The sequence below is a fragment of the Geospiza fortis genome, unplaced genomic scaffold (genome assembly GCF_000277835.1).
Source record: "Geospiza fortis unplaced genomic scaffold, GeoFor_1.0 scaffold66, whole genome shotgun sequence".
Lineage (NCBI taxonomy): Eukaryota > Metazoa > Chordata > Aves > Passeriformes > Thraupidae > Geospiza > Geospiza fortis.
Window position 1 is genome coordinate 7,505,322 of NW_005054312.1, and position 19,928 is coordinate 7,525,249.

The following is a 19,928-nucleotide window of genomic DNA, read 5'->3' on the forward strand; positions in this document are numbered from 1 at the left end:
CTGGAAATCAGTCCTATTCCAGCTAAGGAAAGTGTTCCTAGTAGAAATATGACTCTTAATTTCCCTGCTCCTGGGACTGCCATTGGATCTTTTTTGTTTGTTTGATTGGTTGGGTTTTTTTGTTTGTTGGTTGGTTTTGGTGGGGGTTTTTTTGGTGGTTTTTTTTTGGTTTTGTTTGTTTGGGGTTTTTTTGGGTGGTTTTTTTTGGTTGTTTGTTGGGCTTCACTTGAATTTTCCAGTGGAAAATGGCTTGTTACAGATTTTTTTAAAGGGACAGGGTTCTTCCTCACTTGTGTCAAGGTCATATTTTTTGTGTGGCTATGTCAAAGATATGAGATTATTGCCACTCCTTCTCCACCACATTTCCATTGTCCTTCCTATTGGCATATGTGTTTGGGATGGGAATGAAACCCTGCTCCTGCTGTTGAAGGACATCTACCTGGAGCTGCTAAGGAGTAGAGGCTAGTGGCTTTTTTTCACTGTTACAATCCAAGGGCTGCCTTGAGAGGCACACAAAAACCTTTCACTCAGTGTGGCAGTTCTTGGGTTTTGAAGATCCGTTAGGGGCTACAGGCTGAAGCTTAACACAGCACCACCCTTTAGCCTGTCATGCAGCAGCTCTGTAGTGTGACCACAGAATGGTCTCAGAGGTGGCTGTTTTCCAGAACTTTCCTGGAACTGCCTCTGAGAGGCAACATAATATAGAGAGGTTTTTAATAAGTCACTTCAGAGTTCAGTTCTGGTGGCATAATGCCCTCTCTTGTTTTATTGAGCTGGTCAGAAGAACATTGTGATGCTGTGTAGATGTTTGCTGGGATGTTAGCAAACATACATCCTGCCCCACAACATACTCACTGTCCCACAGTACACTCCGTTCCAGGAAAATCATGTGCTTACAAGGCAATCTGTATTGGTTAGTGCCTAGTGCAGGAATTTGAAGGGCTTGTGTTGAGATGGAGGTAGAGATTTCTGCTCCCAGTTTTCACTTCAGTATATTTTCTGGAGATTTCTCCCTTGTTTAGAAGGATGTTGGACATGCTCACAGAGAAACTGCCAAACCACCAAACACTATGTGTGGTGATTTAAGATAACCTAACATCAGTTCTGGGTTGTCTTAATTCACTAAGCAATAAACTAAAGCTGTGCAGCTCGTGTTACACAAACAGCCAAGGTGCCTCATAGGAGGACAGAAACACCTAAGACAAAAATGATGTTGATGGCTGAGGATGGATATTGAAACAAACATCTGAAGCAGCCACTGAACAACAGCTGCTGTAAATCAACCTGCAAAAATATGATCCCTAGGACTGGCCTTTCCCTCAGTTCCATCAGTAAGAATGTTGGATTGGGTAAGTCACACACTCTCTGGGAGGAAGGTGCTCATACCATTTACCAGTGTTTGATCTCATAATACTTTTATAGTGTCTTGAAACTCCAGTGAGTAAGTGTCACTGACAGCAAGGCTGAAAGAGACAGAACATCTGCTTTACTGACAACTTCTCTTGCTGCTTTGTTATTTTCCCAGTGTCAATTAACTAGACAATTCTTTTAGTTTTTCAGAAAGTGAAACGTATCTGGGAAAACTCCATGGTATTCTGCCCAGAGCACAGCCCCAGGCATAGCCAACATCTAAATAAACAAGAAATTGTCTCTTTGTAAATCAAATCTATCCAAGGATAGGCCTGCCATAGGAAAAGAAGTGTATTTCTAAACTACATTAAATATATTCGTAGCAATCTCTACTTGCCCACCCCAAAACAATACTGAACTTTTTCCTCAACCTGTGAAGACATCTTAGAGATAAAACCATCCATAGGATTCTCCCTGTGGAAGGATGAATCAGTATCAGGAGGACAGGTTGGACCAAGCTACATCTCAGGCATTTTCCCCACACTAGATGGGACAAAGATACTTTTGCCTGTCATTTCACCACTGAATCACTTAGGAGGCTGAGTCTTTCTGAAAAGGCTCCTCTAATGCATGGCATAAACCAGCTCTTCAGCACAGAATGACTGCCTGCAGCCCAAAAACCAGTCTGCATCACTGGCACACTTCAAGCTCACCCCCACCTTCTGCAAGGGTCCCAGAGTAGGGGGCTGGAACACAGTTGTTAATTTGCTGATGGAGGTGCTTTCTGCCTCCAAGCTGAGTGTGAGGAGATGTAACTTTTGGGTTTTTTGGAGTTAGAAGAGCTGAGAGAAAGGCCCAGAGTAGATTATAGATTTGGGATCTCTGTCTATAACAACCATTCACCGTTGCTGGCCACCTAGCTTCCCTCACCTATTTCAGCATCCTCCTAATCCTCTTCCCCATTACTGGAGCCCTAGAAAAACAAAATACTCAATTTCTAAAAATACTCTAACAGTTTTGAAAAAACGCTGGTCTTCTGAACCAATGAGTGAAGACTACACCTCTTAGAATTCCACAAATCACCTCAGAAAAAAAGGACTTAAACCTCTATTTCAAACTCCCAAAGCTGGAATTTTACATTAAACTATTTTCTGATTTCTACCCTTAAACTGCTTGAATGACCCTGTCATATAACCCTCACACAAGTTCCAAAACAACAAATAAAGTTAGTAACAGCCCCCACTAAAACTATCCTCACCCTGCAAGAATAAAACATAGCTACACCACTAAAATCTGTTTGAACAGAAAGCATGTCCCACTATCAACAGCAGCCATCCCAAACTATCAGCATTCAGTAAACTCCCCCAAAAACTACCTCCAAGAACTAAAACAATTCCCACACCATCACAACCAATCCCCCCAAGACTCTGAAAACAATCTGCCACTAAAGAAAAAGAATCAACATTATCCACTGACATTCCACCCAAATAAACCACAGACAACACCAAAGACATAAAGGAGACCCCCAAACTCAACAAGCACCCACACCCTACAATAGATGCCAACACCAAACCTACCTCTCCAGAATACAGTGAGGGATTGTATGCAACTGCTAACCCTCCCAAAACAAAGCACAGACCTAACAAAAGTACAAAATAGGTCATAAGTGTTCCTGCTTGGCCTCTCTCCAGTGTCTATGGCCTGAAAACACATCGTCGTAAGCTTTAATTGAAGGAACCCTCCCAAAATACAACTTTGCTTTTTCTTTCTTCCCTCTCCTGCCCTTCTGTTCAGTCCTCTTTGAAGCCTGCTGATACACTGTTTGTACTTCTGGGGTGCAAGCACACGGACTGCAGCTCTTGCAGTGCTTTGGGGTAACCTTAAAACTATGGTAAAAGTTTGCTGAAATAATCAGCATTCTTCAATGCTTACAGTTTTGTTCTTTCCCTTCCCCCTCCCTCCAAACTCATTAAAAGGCTTTGTTCTTCCTTGAGGATTATACACTCAAACATCTCTGAGGCAGCTACCTTACACACTTCCCTTCATGGGAATCATTGCATTGTCTTCCATGCTGTTCACTGGTGATGCAAAACACTGCCAAGGCAGAATGGCCCCAGGAGGCAGGAATAATGACAAAATTGACCAGGCAGAATCCCATTTGTTCTTTCTTACAACTCCCACTTTCCACTTTGGTTCCTTCAGGAGCTCAGAAACTGCATTTCACAGCCAATGAAATTGCCTTGCTACTTCCTTAGTACTCTTCTGCTTTTCAGTTCCCTTCATTTCCTTTCCCTATCCTCTCATCTCAATGCTTGGTAATTGCCATCTCTTTTTCTAAAATGGGCAATGCCAGATCTTACTTCCTGTATGAAATTCAGCTGAGATCCCTGCAAAAGGCTGAATGAAATATTCTGTCAGCTATGCCAAGGTGAATCTATATCATTGTATATTGTTCTCTTGTTTCAGTTAATGCGCCTTCAGAAACATTTTTTCTGAGCAATATGCATTTGTTTAGAGTGCCTTTTCCATCCAGTATTGCTTGGGCTTATCCCCGTTTATTTGGAAAGATGACATCTCCACAAGGAAACACCTCAGGATTATTTACTCTCTCATTTGTAATTTGATGTAATAATGAGCATACCTGCTTCTTTCTTGCCCTATAATCTTCCCCCTGAGCAGACAGTGCTCTCCTCTGCAGGATGATATTGTGTTTTTTTCCCAAGAGACACATTAGAGAACTTATGATAAATATTAGCTCTTGCTACTGATAGAGAAATGAATGTTTAGGATTGTTAGGATTTCATTCACTCCAGTATCCCACGCACAGACAGGTCCAGTTGTGTAATTAAATAGGCCATCCAAGTACCGGAAAGGTTGTATCCAGAGACACAGCCTTCTAAGGGCTAAGAACAATGCTGATAAAGATTAAGTGGCTAATTGTAAGCAACAGCCTCCAAATTGCCTCCGGATGAATAAATCACAGTGAGTGATCCAAGCATATTTTCTCATGGATACGGTCTCATTCACAGAGGCAGGGAGTTAGAAAACATCAGAGGCAACTTCCAATTGGCTGGAAGGGAATGAAAAGATTTGGTTTTCAGTAGGGATGATGTCATAATTTTGTGTAATTATTCCTAGCTGGTGGAACTACTGCAAAAGCAAAGAGGCCCAGAGAGCAGGACTGGAAACCTACTCTCTGACTCTTGGAGCTGGTTGATCAGCCACTCTTGTTATGATTTCCATTGACATTTCCAAGATTAATGTGAGGACTGGCAAAATGCAACAGTGAGAGGTGATTTGAACTTCCAGGACTCTTTCATGGGGAATAAATTAAGGCCAAAGACCTTTGTAATGAATAGCCTGTCCCAGCATTTCTGCATGAGCTGTGGCTGGAGTTGGGCATGGAGCTGGGAGGATGTGTCCTGGGACATCACAAGAGGCATGAAGGAGGTTAGAGTGTTTCCTCTCTTTTGAAACACAAGTGACTGAGGGCAGAGGTAGTTTATCAAAAATCCTCCCTTACCAGAAACCTAAATGAAGGCTACTGTAATGCACACGCAAACTTTTGGGGAATAGTCGTTACTCATTCAGGACTTGTATTTAATACTGAGGGCCAAGTTCCTGAGGGATACTGGCTCTTTTAGCTACTGCAATCACCATGACATGAGCACTTCTGTGGAGCTTAGACTTGGCTAAGTGCTTGTGGTAACACAGAGGCTTGAGGTACCTCTGGGGCCCCTGCCTAGAGCCTCATCCACTCCTTGCTGAGTCTGTGGTGACAGGCATGACCAAGTAGAGTACAGCTCCTTTGATAAGTGGCTGTAGCTGTTCAGAAAATACTGCCATCCCTGTGAACACCTTTTTATCACATTAGTTTCCATGCTCTTTCCTGTACAGGATCTACTGTGGTGTTTCCAATCATTTGCTCTCTGCTATGAGAGTCTTGCTTTAAAAAAATTAGTTTATTAGTTTTCAATCCAAACCTTAGCACTCTTGGCTTTCTTTGCTCACTCCCATCTAATTTCTGGTTCTAAAAGTTGCAGCCACATTCTTTTTTCATCTAAATTGCAGAGCCTGTCAGCTCCAAAAAGTAAAAGTTTGAGTGAAACCAGAGAAGACAAGCGAGCATTCTAGTCATCAGCAGCCCCCTCAGACACAGCCCGTGTAAACACACACCACCCCCAGAAAGCATTTTCTTTAGAGTCCTGACCAAGACCACCTGTCCTCCAAAGCTGTTCAGCTCCCAGCAGTCTGTTCCTGCTGTGGGGAAGAATGAAGATCACATTGCAAAGCTAATGCCATCGAGCCTCTCTGGCTCCCATTCACATCCAGCTCTTGCCAGAATCTGGAGCAGAACAGCTGGGCTCCTTCGTGTGGATTCTTAGTCATCAGTGCTCTCCTGTGCAGGAGAGGTGGGACGTTCAGGGAGGTGGTGAAAGAATGTTAGTTTCTTTAGGCTGGATCCTGCAGTGTTTGCTCCATTTATTCAGGAGATGTTGAGCTGAGAGTTGCTCTTGAGAACAGCTTCAGAAGATGCCAGGCTCTTTCCTGAGTATAAGTACCATCACTGTGAGTCGAGCTCCTTGTAGAAACAAAGCCTGTGCTGAAACAATTGTAGGCTCAGAGAGAGTGTCAGCAGTGTCACAGGACATTCCCAGCACAGTTTACACATTTTGCTCTATGAGGCACTACAGGATCTCACAAACCCTATGTTGCTATCAGCAGATTTATGATATGCCCATGATCCCAGCATGCAGAGAACCTTGAAGGCAGACAGGAGCCAGACAAGAACACTGGGACTCCTAAAGAATCAGTCTGGAGGCAGGGTTCCTGCCTCATACTGTGTGTGACCTAATACAAGAAGGTCTCTAATGAGCATAGAAGAATGCACAGCCATGCTGCCTCAGGATGGCAGGATAGCCTGACACCTCCCAATGCAGATTATTTTATCAAATCCACTGCCAAACTCATATGCTGGTTTGAAAGCCCTGTGCACTACTTATGAGAAACAGTAGAAAAGCAGGTCTGAGCACTCTGAGCCGTGGCCTCCAGGAATCCCGCACCTCACTCCCTCTTGGAGGATACAGCCATTCTAAAAATATTTTGACAGCCAATATCCTTATGCTTTTGGCTAAAGTTAGTCTCTGTGGGCTTCTGTGTTAGGCATTAGCCATCTCTGGCTGCTATGCCAAGCTGCCAAAGGAGGATGTCTCTGGAGAACCATCTGAGTCCTCCCCCATGACAGTTCTTTGCTGGCAAACCTTGTGAGAACCTGGGGTGTCCTCACCTTGTGGATGCATGCTGGGGAGAGAAGGGATAAGCATAGGAATAAATGGTATCAGAGATTTGGACTGACATCAGAGACATGGACCTGACAGAGCTCATGGGCCAACATTAAGAAATAAGCTCTGTTTTGAGTGAAGACTACAGATATTGTCTGAATTCAGAAGAGCTCTTTACACATGGGGCTTTGCAAAGGGAATCACAATACCCAGCACTAGCTGCTGAGCTGCTCATGGCTGTGTCCCTCCTTAACTCACATGCTTTGTGGTCAGACACTCTGAACTATCTGCTCCCATATGGCTTCACCTCCTTTGGACAAAACCGTGCTGCTGAGAATAGTATGTTGATTACTAAATGATATAATAATTACTGCTGACTTTGCACAAAGTCAGGTCAGTTTAAGTGCAAATGTAGTAAGAATGTCAGGAGATAACAGGAATGTTCCTAGCTCTGTCAGTCACTCTCTGCTTGCCTTCAGGTTAATCACTTGATAACTCCATGCTGGAGCTTCCCCAGTAGTAAAATTCCAATATGCTAATGTTAAAAAAAAATTTGGAAAAACAGATATTACTATTATGTAATAATACTCAGGGAATCAGGCTTGCCCTCTAAACAAAACTTAAACCAAGAAAAAGAATTTGATCAAATCAGACTTACACTCAAAATGGCAAACAGGATGGGATTTGCCACTATTGACTTTAGCAGGCTTGGCTGTAGGCAGCCTTTGCAAATACCAGTGAGCTGTATGAAGTGCATGTAGGTGGAGCTGGCTGGGAGTTTTCTGTTAGAATGGTTTCATAACAGTAAATTTCAAAGAAATTTGTATTATCTGTTGTATTTTCCCTTTAATTTTTGTTTTCTTAATCACAGAGAAGGAAAAAAACGTCACTTCCACATACTCTGCATGTTGTGCTCCCTCCAGCAACAGGATCCTGGAGCCACATTTCTCAGGCTTCTAGGTCCTCTAGCTCCAGAGCACTTGTTGGCCACTGCTGTGAAACCATGAAAAATCCAAAGCTCAGATCCAAATCCTGATGCTCAGATCCCTGTGCAGGCGTTTTTCTGGCTCAGGGGCTGCTGTGACTTTTAGCAGCATGCAGAGTAATGACAGCACTCACTGGGGAACAGAATGTAATTTAGGCTTCCTCCAGACAAAATGTCCTCTTTTTGAGGATAGTTATTTAAATTTCTTCAGTTTCAGTCAATCAGGCTTTCTCTGACAGTCCTTAGAATGGTCTGGGTGGCATGGTGGGCCCAGGGGTTCCATCCTAAGTCCACAACTCTTTTTCTGCAGAAAGATGCTAGGATTCCTAACAGCAGAAGCTGCTCCTATTCCCCTGCTGGTTATCAAGTGCTGTGAGCATTTTCAGTGTTTGGCCTCCTGAGCACACCAGCACAGCTTATGCAAAAGCAACATTACAAGCACCTAGAAGAGCTCTGTGGCCCCCAACACAAGAAGGATGTGGACGTGTTAGAACAAGTCCAGATGAGGGCCAGGAAGAGGATCAGGCTGGAGCACCTCTCCTATGAGAACAGGCTGAGAGAGCTGAGGTTGTTCAGCCTGGAGAAGAGAAGGCTCTGGAAAGATCTTAGAGCAGCTTTCCAGTACCTGAAGGGGCTACAAGAGATCTGGAGAGAGACTTTCCACATGGGCAGCTAGTGACAGGACAAGGGAGAATGGCTTTAAGCAGAAGGAAGGTAGATCTAAGTTAGATATTAAGAAGGAATTCTTTACTGTGAGGGTGGTGAGGCACTGGCACAGATTGACCAGAGAAGCTGTGGATGCCCCATCCTTGGAAGTGTTCAAGGCCAGGCTGGATGGGGCTTTGAGCAACCTGCTTTAATGACAGGTACCTTGCTCATGGCAGGGAGGTTGGAACTAGATGATCTTTAGAATCACTTCCAACCCAAACCATGCAATAATTCTATAAAAAATGTACAGAGTTATACTACATAGGCAAAATGTGCTATATACAGTAGCACAGCTCATCCTGAAAGCCAAACTCTGACTTGGGAATATGCAAGTAGAAATACTAAAATATTTTGTAAGCAAATTACGAGCGAAATTCCATATAAGCTCTTGCACCTAATTTCAGGGACGGACAAAAAGGGAAATATAAACCTTTTATTAGTACCACCAATGAGAAATGAGATTTATTTCAGGCATGCAATATATTATTGAAAGGTTGTGCAGAATATAGAGATCATAAATTATATGTATGAAGGGGTATATATTATTTAACAAAGTGGGTGAGAGGAAGGTAGCAGAAAAAAATAGCGTTCGTTTAATGAAGAGACTCTGGGACAAAAGCAAATGATAATTCCATCAGGCAGGATTTGAAGGATATTGGAGAGAGAAAAGTGTGGCTCAAGAGATCATCTAATTTATCTCACTGGTGATAAAATGAGCCCAAGGACTATTTCTAAATGGCAGATAATTCTGATCTAAGGAATGTCTCTTACATATAATTTAAAAGGGAAAGGAATTTGTACTGTTATTATTAATAATAGAATATTTTACTTAAAAATTCAGGAACTTACTGTTCCTCTAGTCAAGTTTTTCTCAGATTGAGGAAAGTTATCCATTAAATGTGAAGCCATTTTAATGTTTCATATGGGCCAGAAATTGTTTTCTTTTCCCCAAGAGACCAAAGCAAGAGGCAAGAAGTATAATAAGTTTTATCAGGAATGTGTGAGTTTGTGATAACTTGAGGCAGCTCTGTTTTTTATTATCTAACAGCTGTTCTGTCACAACTTAGCATTTCTGCCAGAGGAGCCTGTAACCACTCTCTCCTACTTTGCTCTCAAGCCAAAAATTCATCTCAAACCCTAAAGTGGCAAAGGTTACCTAACATGGCTGTATAGATTAATTGTAGAACTTTCCAGGAATAACACTGTGTAGCAAAATAAGGAAAAAATTAAACAAAAATCTCTCCGCTCATGATGCATTTGCTGGTGTTGCTCTGTTCCCTACATTTCTGTTCCACTTTTTTTAGCTGGAGTTTCAGTTTTCAAATGACAAGACTCATAAAATTTCTACTTACATCCTACCATACCTTTCCAACATTTGTCAAGGAGACTTTTATAATTTTTTTTTTAGTAAGAATTATCCTGTTCCTAATTTTTTCCTGCTTGAATATACTTTGTTGTCCTTTAAACATCTTAATGTATCCTTTCTCTTTTTTACATTTTCAATCATTATAGTTTTTGACTTTTGCATGAGCAGGCTGGTCATTCTTAGCTCTTAATCACTTTCAGGATTATTTTTCCCTAACATTAGTTTCACCTTTCTAGATGTAAATTCACCAGGATCTTTGTAGATCTGATGACATCCTGGCAAGAAGAATGGGATCAGGACCCTCATGGAGTCTCTGGACTGCTCAGATGTTTTTTGACAGAACGTGAATGAATGTCTTTCATATTTGGCTGTCCATTACCACTTCATAGTAGAATTCTGTAGACTTCTACTCCATTTTCTGGGTTCCTGGTGGGTTTGGTCCAAGAGGAAGGTGCAGAGGTTGAACCTTTGACACATGTCCCATTTGTCCCAAAGGCAGGAAGCCAGAGTCACAGGGCAGTAGGAATGTTTGTGTTTTTTTCATGTGGAGCAGAGCAGTCTAACTAGTGGCCTAGGAATGGTTCAAGCTCATGGAGTGCTCCTGGCCATTCCACCATGTGCTTCCCAAGGAAATGCTGTCCAAACAGCTCATAGCCCTCTCTGTGCTGTAGCAGTCAGGCTAGACCATGCACAGGTACAGCTGGGGTGGGGGTGGCTGGAGGTGAGTGAGAGTTGTGAGGGGGACCCAGCCCTCTCTGCTGGACCATGCACAGAAGGAGGAGTGATATTCAAAATTCTCAGTCCATCCTGCGTAAGCAAGGGAATCTGAAATCATATCAAATACCTTAGGAAGCTTAGAACCTGAAGACAAGTAGGTCAGATCACGTGGTTGGATTTTATGACTAATGTGTATCCAGAGGGCAGAGCTAGGTATGAATGACATTTACAAAATGTTCTTTTACTTTCCTTTTGACTTCTGAGAAATGTCTGTTGGAGAGTTGGATTTAGTTTTTCACCAGGAGAGAATATAGAAAAACTTCAATAAAATATCTCAAACAAAGAAGGCTGTCTGAAAATTCAATGAAATACACTGCCCTACTGAAAGATGTAACAACCAGTCAAATTCACTCTTGATGGGAAGCTATCCACAAAAAAATAAGATGGACTTGGATGAAACACATGGGGGCTAGGATTCCCTTCATAATAACTCTTCAAAACTCCATTGCCTGAAGTGTTCACAAGTAAAGGGAAAAGGTGGAAAAGAGCTCCCTGAAACACATTAGGTGAAAGGGATAAAATGCAAGTCAAACTGAAGAAGAAAAAACCTACAGAGTTCAAACCAAAGCAGTAAAGAGCAGGCACTAGAGTAACTGTATGAGACTTTCACTGAAAACAGAGAACTCAGCTGTGGGACTGAGATGCAGGGAACATCTCAAGATTCAAAACCACATTTAATTTGTAGAGAGAAAGAATGAGCTTACAAAATGATCCATAGTAAAAAATTAAGGGAGTGGCTCTGTCTCCAGTGGCAGATTCATCCCTATGTTACAAGAGAACAGACAACCAGTAGTTAGAGGCATGGGTAACAAAATGGACACATCTATTAATAAAGCTAAGGTGTTTGCCATCGGAGAAACCCTACAGTGGCTCTGTGACACAAGTGGGTATGAGCTAATGCTTGTAACATCCCTGTGATGAAAGGCGTGCTCTCATTTGTCACATACTGCAGATGAAGCAACCTACCTATGACCACATTTCTTTAGCTGTGATTAGATCTCATGACCTTCTGCCTCCATGTCCTCTGCTCTAGTCCATAGTTCAGTATTAAATGAATCTGTGTATGAAATACTGAATTTTCATCATAAATAAAACCAAAATTGTGCCAGCTGGCTCCCAGGGGTGCAGAGAATCTAAAGAAAGTCAGGCAACAAACAAATCAAAAGGATGAGAAACTAAATCTCTTCAGCACTTAGGGAGTGAACAAGGACAGATACTGGTAGTTAGTAAGCAAATGTAGCTTGGTGACATTTTTTTCTAGGATGGACCTGGAGCACAAAAGCACCAAAATATTTGTTCTGCAGAGCTGAACTGGACCATAAGCAAAACAAAAAACCTGTATTTATGACAAAAAGTAAAAGTCTGAGAGGTGCACAGATAGTTGGTCTAGTTTTCTCATTTGACAAGCTGAGTGTGACTTTAAATTGAAAGAGAGAAATAGAAATGGAGGGAAATGGATTGCTGCTCAGAGAAAGATATGGAGGGAGTGACTGGGAGTACAGAGATCATGAGTGGGAAGATGAGTGTTCTGAGAACTTAAAACACCTAGAAATTCTAGGTTCCCATTATTTATGTTTCATTTATTTATGTCCTTAGGTATACACATATGCACCTATATATGTATGTATGTATATATACGTGTCTATATTTCACATGAGAAACATCAAGGTGTTCCCATTATTTATGTTTCATTTATCTATGTCCTTATGTATACACATATGCACCTATATACGTATATATGTATATATAGCATCTATATTTCACATGAGAAACATCAAGGGCTAGGAATTACTATTTTTTAAAATTCTTTCTTATTATTCTTTTGCTAATGATGACATTAATGAAGAATACTTGTAGCCAAGAGGAAATGCTGACCTACCCTAACTGGACTTGATTTGATTAGGAGCGTAATAGTCCAGGCCTCAATCTAATGGTTAATTGTTAGACAGTTTTTCTTGCCAAGATCTTTGCTCACTAGCGCACAAATGATTTTTCCAGCTCATTGTTGACGTTTTCTTTATGTGAGTCATTGGATGGTCCACAGTCCATATACATGGATTCATTTATGTGGGCTCTGTGTAAGGATTACAGAGCAAAGGACTTAGAAGTTTTCCTCTGAAAGTTTTAAGGATAAAAATTTGGCTGCAGGTTAGCAAGCAACTAGCTATGAGGCAAAACAGGAAAGTCAAATTCTAAAAGCATAAAGTAGGGGTGATCTCTTTAGAACTGATCTATCTATTGTCAGCAGAGTACCACAGGTGGTAGGTAAAAAACCCATATGCATATCTATGTCTTGCACTGAATCCTCTCCCATGCAGTTTTTCACAATGAACGGCCCAGGCAAAGCCAAAGAGATAGGTAACTGTGTAGATAATAAACCATGTGTTTCCTACATTACCTACAGAAATATACATGTAATTTCTACATACAGGAAACTGGCCTTAAAAAGTAGCTTGGAGAAGGTTAATAAGGCATGGACATTCTCTGCCTCTCATAATGAAGAAAGTACAGCATCAAATAAAATTATCAGGTGGCAGGCTAGAAACAAAACTAAAGAAGGCAGTGCATGTTTGGCACTTTGTAGAACTCATTGCCACAGGATATTGTGGACACCGAGTAGGTGGTTGAGTGTAGAAAATACTAAGACGAATGTTAAAAAAATATCAGCGGGGTATGTTATATCAAAAATGCCATTGTAGTTCAGGTAGTCCTTGAGCTTCACACTTTTGAATGCTGACAGATTATGCCAGGAAAGTATTCTACATGCTTGTTCTGATTTTATAGTCCTTCCTTCAAATCTATTGTTTACCACAATTGGACGGGTTTATGTGCTAGGTGGACCTTAGCATGGCTGGCTTGATGCTGTCAGAGAAATCTTGCTTTTGATGCTTAATTTAATATTTACTACTTGCAGTAATTATATAGAACATCATCTGTATTTTCCCAATATCCTGTGGAAAGGGTAAAAATCTCAGTTTAGTAAATATCAAGGTTCCTTTTAAATATAATTATGTTAATGTTTGATTTACACAAATAATGATGCTTTATAATTTCTGAGATGTTATCTAAAAATCTATATAAAATGTAAAGAGGTATTTGAGAGAAATTCAGTATAAGGCTTTTAAGGATCTAGATTTTTTCCTGACCACGCATGGTAGCTCATTCAAAACCCTTGTTAAGATGGAAAGTATTTCAAGTACTAATATTCCAAGCAAATGAGCCCTAATAGTTCAAACATTTATGCACATGATCATGTGACACTTCAGAGTAATCCTGTTGAAACTTATGATGTAGATAGGTTTTGAAAAGTGGGATGTGTGTGTAGAACTGATGTCTAAACAACTTTCTAAAGATCAGCATGTACTGCTCTTTTAATTTTGACTCCTATGTCCATTGTAATTGGTTTTTCTATGTTCTAAGTAAAGAATCATCCTAACACAGTCCTGTTTTTGTAATAAAGTGGATTTTTTTGAAATATCTGAACTGTCAGTGGTGATGTGTAGGACTCCAGGTGCTCCTGCTCATGGTATTGTGGAAGGAGATGACTTTAAATACGGGGCCCGGGTTTACTTCAAGTGCAACGCAGGTTACAGCTTAAAAGGCAGCCATGTTGCCTACTGTCAGCTTGATGGGATTTGGTCAACACATCATCCTGAATGTGGTAAGGTCACTTTAAGTTTTAATTCTTATAAAATCTTTTGGCCAATGTATTCCCATGAAACTAGACTATCAGTTTCTTGCTTGAAATTTGGTAGGTCTGTGACATAACATGTCCTTTTGTCTTGTCTTTAAGAAGCAGTAGGAATTCCTATTTTACTCTGCTGGAACCCCAGCCTGCAAGACTTTTTTATATAAAGGTCTGACTGAAACATCACTTTACTGAAAACTAATAACCTCAAAGTCTTTAGGCATGTATCCTCCTGCACATAGAGAGAAAATGCCTAGAACCAAAGCCAAGTGAGGGACATAGTGCAACAATGAATAGTTACTTCCATTACTATGGTGTGTGACACCTTCTCTGCAGAAGCCCGGTGCACTCTGTGGAGGTGAACAGGAGCTTACTGTGTGAACACAGACTCTAATAAGACTCTTATTTCAATTCCCATCCTAGATAGAAGTTGATGTAAAAGAAACTTCTGATTCTGACTGTGCAGGATGGCATGCCTACCATTTACATTGGTTCAGCTGTAAAACTCCTTCTTGACATCCAAAGAGACTTTAAATTTCCTTAGTTGATTTGCATTGCATAATTTCATTTTCATATTCCAGAATAATTTGTTTCAATTGATAAAGTGTTTTATAAGTGTGTTATGTCAAACAATGTACATTTTGGGGGGAGTGTTGTAAAACAGCTTTATATAAGTTCATTTGAAAGAGCAAGCAATAGGTACTCTTCTATCTAGAGAAGTCTCCAATTGGAGAAAATGTAATCTCAAGATCATGCCAAGTCCCTGCTGCATGATGGCCCTGGCTAAAGATCTATAGAAAGAGCTGTCTTTAGATTTGGAAGTCACTGAACTTCTAGGTCTCTCCTTCCCAGATGTTTTCTCTTTGTTTTTACTAAATCAAAAAGGTCATAACCCTGAGCCTAAGGAAGAAGACAATTACTGTCAAAGTACTGAAATAAGAGAAGGCCTTAAGTGACTTACTTGGTCAAGCTTTTGGTACATTTGGAAACATGCGCACTGTGGTGATCAGATGATGCCTCCAGGCCAGCCATCAGTGCAGAAAACAACTTGCAAATAAAGCATTATTCTGTGGGGGATTCTCTGTAGTCTTTAGCTGCTATCAAGTTATCAGTCACTTATGGTTCACAACTGAGAGAGCCTGTGAGGTACACAGAAGGAAAATGGAGCCAAATAAAAAGGAGACAGGGCTCTGCTTTTCCCTTTCTCCTGATAGAGAGGAGGTTCAGAAATCCTTGTTTACTGAATGTAACTTGTGGAAAAGTATTTAAATACATATATAGCTTTCAGCATATGCTAAAATCCTATGCTTGCAAAGAAAACACTGAAATATAGACTTGGCTTGAGTGCTATACTCACTGTTAAAAGCACACGCTCTTCATTGGAATGGCATTGTTATGGCTGGCTGTGTGTTCACACACTTTGCTGAGCTGGGCTTTGTCTGGGGGCACAAGGTATGACTTTGTGACAGGACAGGGCCATACCCTTTCACTGCAACTGTGCTGATTTCACGGCAATTTAAATAAATGTCTGAATGCTTTGTTATATGTTGGTGCTTTTGTGAACTGAGGCTCAGCAGGCAGCCAACTCTGAAGCACTGATATGAAGAGGTAATTTTGGGTCAATTGATATGTCCCAGTCCTCTGGGCACTCTGAGCAGCACCAACACCAGCTGTCTGAACTAGATGTGCACTGGTTATCATGCACTGAGGCACCAGGCAGAGAAATTAAATAGGATTGCATGTTAATGTTGTCCTGACAAGAAAACTGAGGTGAAATCCAAAGGGAAAAAAAATGTACCTTGTCAGCTGCTGAATAGAAAGAGCAGAGTAGTTAAAAATAAAGGAAAAATCATCTTCTAGGATCATATAGTGAATACTGTCCTCCAGATTTAGGCCAAAAATCTAAGTTTATTGAGGAAAAAACCCAGAAGAACCAAAAACACAACAAGAATTTAAAATAAGTGGAAAATACTGGGAAGGAGGAACTAAAAGAGGTTTTATAGGCAGAATATAGCATAACTAAGTGTTTCATATTAAATTTTTATTGTCAGTAAATACATACATATGTTCTCTTTCATTTCATGTATTTCCCTGGATTATTGAGATATCTCTCTCAGTGCTAAGAAAACAAAGTGCAACCAAACATAAAAGCAAAATTAAGTAGTCTAATTTTATATCTAAGTGCAGTGAAGTATTGAAAATACAGAAAAGGGAAAAGAATGCCAAAGGCCTGTTTCCTGCAAATAATTTAAGTGCAGCCTTTTATGCTGTTGAAGAAGCCTTGTTAATATTAATGGAACATTAACATCATAGAAAGTCAAGGTTCTTTTTCAGGATTGTCAGCTACTTCTTAAGGTTTTAACAATTTGAGAATTTTTACCAATTTGAGAATCTTATGCTTTCAGTGAGACTGAAGTGTGTATTATAAACAGACATCCCTATATTATAATTTCTTCTTTAATATTTGACATTTTCAAAAACAGCAATCCCAGATGGGTCTTGAAAAGGCATCTTTAATAAAGTGTAGATTGTTTAGTAACATCTGAATGAAATGCCAAGCAATTTGATGGGTGAAAATAATGTAGTGAACCTGATAAAATGGTTACTATCTTTTTTCCCTATCATTAGTTCTAGAAGAAAAAAACTGCTCAGATCCTGGTGGTCCACTCAATGGCTACAGAAGAGTAGTAGAAGACACTGGGCTCTTGAATGGACACTATGCAAAAATTGGCACAGTCATTGCTTTCTTTTGTAACAACTCGTATGTTCTTAGTGGCAATGAACAAAGGACCTGCCAAGACGATGGAGAATGGTCAGGGAAGCAACCAATCTGCATAAAAGGTAGTTTACAAACTTTTTTACCACAACTCACACAGGCTGCTATTGTTTTACTGGATTGTGTTTAATATCATTTGTACTGAACAAATGATCATATTTGCTAAACAGTAAGCTGTCTGGCTGATACCTGATACTGAGTTTTGTAGTTTGCCAGCTCTGCTGGCTGCTATACTCAGACAGAGAAGATGCCAATGATTCCAGAAGATTCCATCTTTAAACAGGGAAAGGAATGTTCCCTAAGAGCCTTATTATCCTCATTCTAGGACTGAACCTATGTAAGATCAAGATCAAAGAAGGTCAGCAGGGAATTGAAATAGAATGAAATAATTGTCTCATGAGACTGTTAACAATCAGTTGCTGTCACAGGGAATAACTGTCCTTTCACAATCCTTTTAAAACAATGGGACCAGTCATGAATGCAAAAGGCAGAGCCTGTACAATATGATTAAATTATATGTATTAATAAAAACTCTGCATCACACCTTTAAATCCTATGCTTTTCACCTGGAGCTAGTCTACTAAGTGTTTATGAAACCCTGAGTGAGTGAGTGAATGAATGAATGAATGAATGAATGAATGAATTTGGGCTGGGGAACTGCTAAATTCATTTTATGAATGCAATTTCTTGACATATGGATTTTTAAAAAACTGAAATGATGATAGTATAAGGAAATATGTCTGTTCCTTGGGCAATTTGCTTTATTCTGTTGTTTTAGATGAAAATAATCTCCCCCGAAGCATGCAGTCATCTGTGGAAAGCATCTTTATTGATGCCTACTGTGATACTGACATAATAGTTAACACATATATCAATCACAAAGAACTAGATATTGTTAAATTACACAGAGAACAAGGCATACAGATAAAATCCATCCTGCAAGATTCCTTTTCTTCCATTCAGGGCAGCAGGAAGGAGACCCTGGCAGAGTTAATTGAACTTGAATATTTTATCCTAATCTTAAAGTAAGTAAACTGAATATGCCAAACTAGAAATCTTAGATCTCCCTTCTGTTATTTTACACATATTTAGGTAACTCTGAAGTGTTCCTTTGAATCAGAGCCTCCAATTTCTTCCATAAGTGCACAAACAGACTCCTAGAAGTGCATATATCCTGCAGCCTCTCTGTATGCCAATTAGCTGTGTGGGGCTACACAGATGGAAATGAAGCATTTTTATATATAATTCCATTACTGGAAAAGTTTGCTGTGATACAAAACCATCATCAATAGTGGTGCAAGTGTGGCATTCAGACACATTGAATGATGGAAAAAACTTCCTCCATGCCTGAAAGTGCCAATGCTGACTAGTTCAGAAGCTTCCACTGTTGTAAATGGGATAGATCTTGTGAACTGTGAAGAAGTATTTTTCCAATGCTTTAGGTTTTAGGATCGTTAATGCTCGTAACTTAACTGCCTCTTTTCTTAATCTAGTCCACTATAGTTAGAGAGAGGAAAGGTTGGAAATGTATATGAACCATAGCACTTGAGATGTGAATGTGAAAAAGTACTGTGCAACATTATATCTTTTCTAGCCTGCAGAGAGCCAAAGATCTCTGACCTGGTGAGACAGAAAGTGCTTCCAATGCAGGTTCAGTCAAGGTGAGAATGCAATATGTCAACTACAGTTTAAAGAAAAAATGTGATTTCTTTTCCCCTCCTCTCCTTTTCACTCCATGTGTTTAGCCTGCCTGAGCAGTGACTCCTACAAATGCACTGATAATTGAGCAATGAGAGGTGCTGGGAGGGGAGGTCTGATTAAGCACAGGCTGCCAGTTGCAACCTGGAGGCAGCCAGGAAGAAATGCACAGAGACAGACAAACTACAGGATGATGCTGGAATTCTGCTTGCAAGCTTGAGAACAGTCTAAGAACAGTTCCTTGAGGCTAATGATGAAAAATATGAACATGTGCCATCTTAGTGCACAGGGAGAACACAAGGAGAGAAGAGGGTATGGCAATGCAACCTGCTCCCAGTAAGTTTCACCATCCAAAGCAACATGGCACAATTTATATAGGCTGGGTATGAGGGAGAGGAGGAAGCAGAGTAGGAGGGGAGGAAGGAATGAATGAAAGATTAGATCCTTCCTGGGCTTACCCTTCTGATGATTTCTTGAAATAAATCCCATCAGAATTAGATATGTTGCAATGTTCAGGTTCATTTTCGTCCAAGTAGTAATTTATCATTTCAGGGTTAGTTTTGAAGTACATGACTAATTTAATTTTCAATTCAGTGCAAGAACTGTCCTCATCTTTGGTCTTAAGAACAGTCATATCAGGTCAGAATGAAGGTCCAGCTCAAGTCATATCCTGTCTCTGGCAACAGCCAGAATGGCTAGAGAAGATCTGAGGACAAGGCAAGCATGTACTTCCCAGTCACTCTGCCACTCTCCAGGTCTGTGATGTATGATTGTAGAGATGGCCCTGAGAAGCTGACATGAGGCTTTAGTAGCCATTAGGGGATTTTTCTTTCTTAAATTTCTCTATTAACTTTTGAATATAGGACTTTTGTGTTCCAGATATGAACACCAGCTGTATTGAGAGAACACACATGTCGTCCCATCCATAAGATGCCATGAGATGATGGCATCTCATGTTTGTGGACTGTTTTTAATCCCTTGAAGTAGAATCTCCATTGACCTTTAATAGGTCAATAGTGAGGTAAAGTCTAGATTATGCAATACTGCAAGTCACCTGTGAGTTTGGAATGGTACCCTGGCAGACTAAGTATGACCACAACAGCTCTCATCCTTCTTCAAAAATACAAGAGACTTGCCATTGCTCTTGTGCTTTGTAACTTTACTTTCCTGTTATGTATTGCCTCACAGATTGGATATGATGGAGGTGTCTGTGTCTCTCTGTGATAAAAAAATGAAATAATCATGAGGAAAAAAAAAGTCTTTTATGTATGTAGACAGTACCAGAAGTCTCAAGGGAA

At 40.3% G+C, this 19,928-nt stretch overlaps 1 protein-coding gene across 1 annotated transcript in view; it reads left to right on the forward strand.

The window, feature by feature from the left end:
- PAMR1 (peptidase domain containing associated with muscle regeneration 1) overlaps positions 1-19,928 on the forward strand; it is a 55,473-nt gene that overhangs the window by 31,039 nt on the left and 4,506 nt on the right. Inside the window, exons 7-9 of the mRNA XM_031055812.1 lie at positions 13,959-14,129; positions 16,785-16,997; positions 18,527-18,593. Coding sequence (XP_030911672.1) covers positions 13,959-14,129; positions 16,785-16,997; positions 18,527-18,593 — 451 coding nt within the window. The remainder of the gene's footprint in view (positions 1-13,958; positions 14,130-16,784; positions 16,998-18,526; positions 18,594-19,928) is intronic.